Source organism: Crocuta crocuta, unplaced genomic scaffold (genome assembly GCF_008692635.1).
Source record: "Crocuta crocuta isolate KB4526 unplaced genomic scaffold, BGI_CrCroc_1.0 scaffold194, whole genome shotgun sequence".
Taxonomy (NCBI): Eukaryota; Metazoa; Chordata; class Mammalia; order Carnivora; family Hyaenidae; genus Crocuta; species Crocuta crocuta.
In genome coordinates, this window is record NW_027530084.1 from 791,522 (window position 1) to 796,854 (window position 5,333).

Consider the following 5,333-nt stretch of genomic DNA (forward strand, 5'->3'; position numbering starts at 1 on the left):
ATAATATTATATATAATACATATTATAAATATAAATTTATATAAATATATATTATAAAATATATTTTAAAATATAAAATTTTAATGCAAGCCAGAAGCAAGTTCATTTGGGGACTCAAAGAAAAGAGAGTATATATGATTAAAGAAATATGAATAAGTTTAATTGAAAAGGTTAATAGGGGGGTACCTGGGCGACTCAGTCAGTTGAGCATTTGACTCTTGATTTCAGTTCAGAACATGATCCCAAAGTGGTCGGATCCCAAAGTGGTTGGGTTCCGTGCTAAGCATAAACCTGCTTAGAAATCTCTCCCTCCCTCTCCCTTCCTCCCTCCCTCCCTTCCTCTATCCCTTTCCCTCTGTCCCTCTCTCCTACTCATGCATGCTTTCTCTCTAAAATAAATTTTAAGAAAGGGTAATAGGTATTTGAAAGGTATCCTTGAAAAATGAATAGAAAATAGGGGGAGGAGAGCATTTTAAGGAAAATGAAGAGTGTGAAACAAAAGCACAGGAGTTAAAAATACAGAATACCTTCAGAGAATAGGCAGTGTAATTTGACTTAGAACATTAGTATAATGGAGAGTTTTGAACACCAGGATGAGGAATCTGCACTAAATTCAATAGGGAGGAGCTATTATTGGGTTTTAATTCAAAGCATGAGTGATATATTTAGAGCTGTGTTCAGGATATTAATCTAGAAACAAGTGGTAGGTGAATTGGAGAGGGAGGAAATCAAAATCAGGGAGATTAGCTATGGTAATCCATCTAATAAGGGTCCAAGCCAGGGTGATGGCATTGGGAAGTTCAATATCATCCCTTTATTCTTTCATTTATTACACACTTATTGAGCATACACCGTGTCAGGCATTGTTTCCGACACCGGAGATAGGTCAGCGAACAAGATAGATGTGGCCCCTGCCCTGAAGGAGCAAGCTGAGAACACAGTTGTGTCCTCAGTGGATGAGAAAACAAAAGCACACAGTGCTCCGGGTACATAAGATGGCACCCTAGCCTTGGTAGATTTTCAGTCTCCCACCTTCCTTCCCTGACATTCCATTCTCTTAGGCTTTTAGGAATTTCTAATTTACTAGGAAACTCAGATGCTAAAGACCAAGTCTGGCAAATTGGAAAACAGTCACAACCCTAGGTGAAATACACCACATAGCCCAGTGTCCCCAGTTGAGGTTCTCTGAACTTGTACAATAGAAGCCCACTCAAGGTAACTTCCACATAAAGGAAGGATCATTATTATGAAGATACAGGGGTTTCTCTGGGAGATAGGGAGGAACTATGGTCAGACCTCAGCAGAGACTAGAAAACTAACAAAAGGCAAGAAAGGAGGCACCTGAGTGGCTCAGTTGGTTAAGTGTCACCGTTGGCTCAGGTCAGGATCTCGTGGTCTGTGAGTTCGAGTCCCACATCCAGCTCTGTGCTTACAGCTCAGAGCCTGGAGCCTGCTTCCGATTCTGCGTCTCCTTCTCTCTCTGCCCCTCCCCCACTCACACTCTGTCTCTCTCTCTCAAAAGTAAATAAATATTAAAAAAAATTTTTTTTGAAAGGCAAGGAAGCTGTTTTCCCTTTTTTCTTTCTTTTCCTGTCCTTGGTGCCCAGGCACCTGCCTCTACCCCCACTGCTTCTGTGTACTCACAGGTACTTTTATGTTTGGTTTTGCCTTATTTTCTTGTCATGCCAGCCATCTCTGTCTTCCTGGGTACACACAGCTATATAATTTAACAGCCCCATCCCAGTTTTTCGTGTCTTTAGTTCAAGGGATCTATGGACACTGAAGGCTTTACTGAATTCCAGTTCTAGATTCCCAGGAGAATCTGTGTGGGTTTGGCACGGGGCCAGCCACATCACGGTAGCAGTAGGGCTACTGCTTCTGGAGCCCGTGCAAGGAGGGGGGTAGAAAGGATTTCTCAGGAGAAAAGGCCTAGGTTAACATCTCAGAAACTTCAGTCCCCCTCACAGTAGATGTGTTTATGTGGTATGATAGTGATTTTTTTTTCTCCCTCGAAAACCCATAGTTAAGGCAAGGTATGTTTCATAACAGATGATATCTTCAAGCCTAATGATAATTGTTACTTATTGAGTCTGACTTTAAGCAGGTGCTTTTCATAATGTATATAACTTAGCTTCTATCTGAGTATCCCATAGTCTCTTCAAATTTAACATGGGCTAAACAGAATTGCTCACCATTATCTGACTTCCAGTAATGTCATTTTATACCCACCACTTATCAAATTGTATTGTAATTATTTGTTTTCAACTCTGGTCAAGGAGTTCCTTAGGGCAGACAAATGCCTTGTTCATCTTTGCATCTCCAGTGCCTGAAACCGAAGTTTCTGCAGGGGTAGTTGCTCGGTGACTGCACTGTACGGAATATGAGGTTGAATCATTATAAGCATTGCTGTCTGATTTGACCCACGGGTTGAGGAAAATGAGATGTGCAACCAGTTTTGAACTTGTGTAACAGAAATAGAAAAGTCTGGAGGAGCTGCTTGGAAGGCATAGGAGGTAGGAATGAAGATAGTGGGCAGAGAATTGACAAAATACAGGTCCTAGATGCCAAATTGGCTGGGAGAATTCAGTTTGTATTTTTTTTACAAGTCTATTTCAATATGTCTTTTGTTTAAAGAAATGCTTTTAATTTTTAAAAGCAATTTATCTTAAGTTCATTTTAAATAATTAATAAAGGGGCTATTTATCAGGATGTTATATAAATGCAGTATTTAAGGTGTTTTATTTTGTTTTCACAGGAACAAGAATGGTAAGTCCAGCATCTTTAAGAAAACTTCTGGAATCATGTAAAGATCTTTGCTTGCTTGATGTGTCCTTCTGTTCACAGATTGATAACAGAGCTGTGCTGGAACTCAATGTGAGCTTTCCAAAAGTATTCATAAAAAAGAGCTTTACACAGTGACTTAATATATGTTCCATAATAAAATCAATGTGCTTTTGTATGGTTTTATTTTAGCGTTGGTTTTGTTTAGTTATATAATGGCAGGAATGTCTTACTGCTCCATTAAGGCATTTGTAGATTTTTAAAGAACAATATGAAATTGTCCATTAAATCAAGTAAAAATGTAAGCAAGTGTTTTCATAAAATATTGTAAGCACTTTTCTTGAAGAATATGTGAGTGGGTCACATTATTTTTACTTTATGTTATCAGTGATATTATTCTTTAGTCAATAATATGTGTAATAAGAGAGTAATATGGAAACATTTTAACTTATTTTTAAAGGAACATGTTGAGCCAGAAAGTATCATGATATTTAAAAATAAAATTAATTTTTCACACCTCCATGTAAAGATGTCTTATTATAATAAGCATTATAACCTGGCCAGTGTTTTGTTTGGTGTATACAGAATTTTCAGAGTTAATTGGAGGAAGAGTCTTATTTTTTCATGTTGTGATTATTTTTTCAGCTGATATATTAACACTTTCATCTTGAAAGTTTTAGTTTTTCCATTTTTCTTCTGTTTACCTATTTTACTACTGGATAATACCTGTGTAAAAATGTGGGCATAATCAAAAACAATAGGTAAACTACTAAACAAAATAGCTTTCCAACTATTAGCAGATGCCTTAAAAATTGGCCAAAGGAAGAGGCTTAAGGCCTCTGAAATATATGTGGATTATATATATATTTTTTCTGTGCCCCAGCACCTTAAATAATTAGAAATCAGTTATACTGGAGGAAAAATAAGCATTGTTGTGTTAAATAGTGAATTGATTTAGTTCTGCTCTTAAGAAAGTAAACAAAATATTTTGTGGCATGAAAAGACAGGGATGTTTTGAGTAGCAAACTAATATTAACTGTATAGTGTAACAATTCCTGATGGATAGACCCTGTAATTATTATATAATGCCCTTCTTCATCCCTTGTTACTACCTTTACTTTAAAGTCTGGTTTGTCTGATATAAGTATGGCTACTCCAGATTCCTTTTGACTTCCAGTAGCATGATAGATATTTCTCCATCCTCTTACTTTCAATCTGAAGGTGTCCTCAGTTCTAAAATGAGTCTCTTATAGACAGCAAATAGATGGATTTTGGTATTTTATCCATTCTGCTACCCTATGTCTTTTGATTGGAGCATTTAGTCCGTTTACATTCAGTGTTATTGAAAAATATGAGTTTAGAGTCATTGTGTTCATTGTAGGATTCATGCTTGTGGTGGTGTCTCTGGTACCTTGTGTTCCTTGCCACATTTCCCTCAGAGAGTCCCCCTCAGGATTTTTTGTAGGGCTGGTTTAGTGGTGATGAATTCTTTCAATTTTTGTTTATTTGGGAAGACCTTTATCTCTCCTATTCTGAATGACAGGCTTGCTGGACAGAGGATTCTTGGCTGCATATTTTTTCTGTTCATCATATTGAAGATTTCCTACCATTCTTTTCTGGCCTGCCAGGTTTCAGTAGAGAGGTCTGTCACCACTCCCTTTGTATGTTAGGGCTCTTTTCTCCCTACCTGCTTTCAGAATTCTTTGTCCTGATATTTTGCCAGTTTCACTATGATATGTCGTGCAGAAGATCGATTCAAGTTATGTCTGAGGGGAGTTCTCTGTGCTTCTTGGATTTCATTGTTTCCTTACCCAGATTGGGGAAATTCTCAGCTATAATTTGTTCCAGGACTCCTTCAGCACCTTTCCCTCTCTCTTCCTCTTCTGGAATTCCTATGATACGGATATTGTTCCGTTTGATTGTATCACTCAGTCCTCGAACTCCCCTTTCGTTCTCCTGGATCAGTTGATCTCTCTTTTTCTCAGCTTCTTCTTTTTCTATAATTGTGTCTTCTAATTCACCTATTCTCCTCTCTGCCTCTTCTATCCATGCTTGGACCACCTCCATTTTATTATGCACCTCATTTATAGCACTTTTTAATTCATCACAACTCTTTTTAAGCTCCATAGTCTTTGTAGCAGGAGCTTCTCTGATGTCTTCCATGCCTTTTTCAAGCCCAGCAATCAATTTTATAACTATTGTTTCTAAATTCTTGTTCAGTTATGTTGCTTATATCTCTTTTGAGCAGTTCTTTAGCTGCCATTTCTTCCTGGAATTTCTTTAGAGGAGAGTTCTTCCATTTTCATCATTTTGGCTAGCTTTCTGTCTCTTATTAATTTTAAAAGCTTGTTATATCCTGTGCACCTGCTGGTGCTGCTGTATTAAAGAAGGCTCATTGGGGCGCCTGGGTGGCTTAGTCGGTTAAGCATCCAACTTTCGCTTAGGTCATGATCTCGCGGTTCGTGGGTTCGAGCCCCGCGTCGGGCTCTGTGCTGACTGCCAGCTCAGAGCCTGGAGCCTGTTTCAGTCTGTGACTCCCTCTCTCTCTGACC

The 5,333-nt window shown here is 38.2% G+C and overlaps 1 protein-coding gene across 3 annotated transcripts in view; it reads left to right on the forward strand.

Annotated features, from left to right (window-relative positions):
- The window catches only part of FBXL4 (F-box and leucine rich repeat protein 4), an 82,072-nt gene extending 78,769 nt beyond the window's left edge, over nucleotides 1-3,303 (forward strand). For all 3 annotated transcript variants that reach the window (XM_077764765.1, XM_077764764.1, XM_077764766.1), the window contains exon 9: nucleotides 2,756-3,303. In XM_077764765.1, the coding sequence (XP_077620891.1) occupies nucleotides 2,756-2,919 (164 nt within the window). In that variant the 3' untranslated portion in view covers nucleotides 2,920-3,303. The remainder of the gene's footprint in view (nucleotides 1-2,755) is intronic.
- Nucleotides 3,304-5,333: the final 2,030 nt, after the last annotated feature.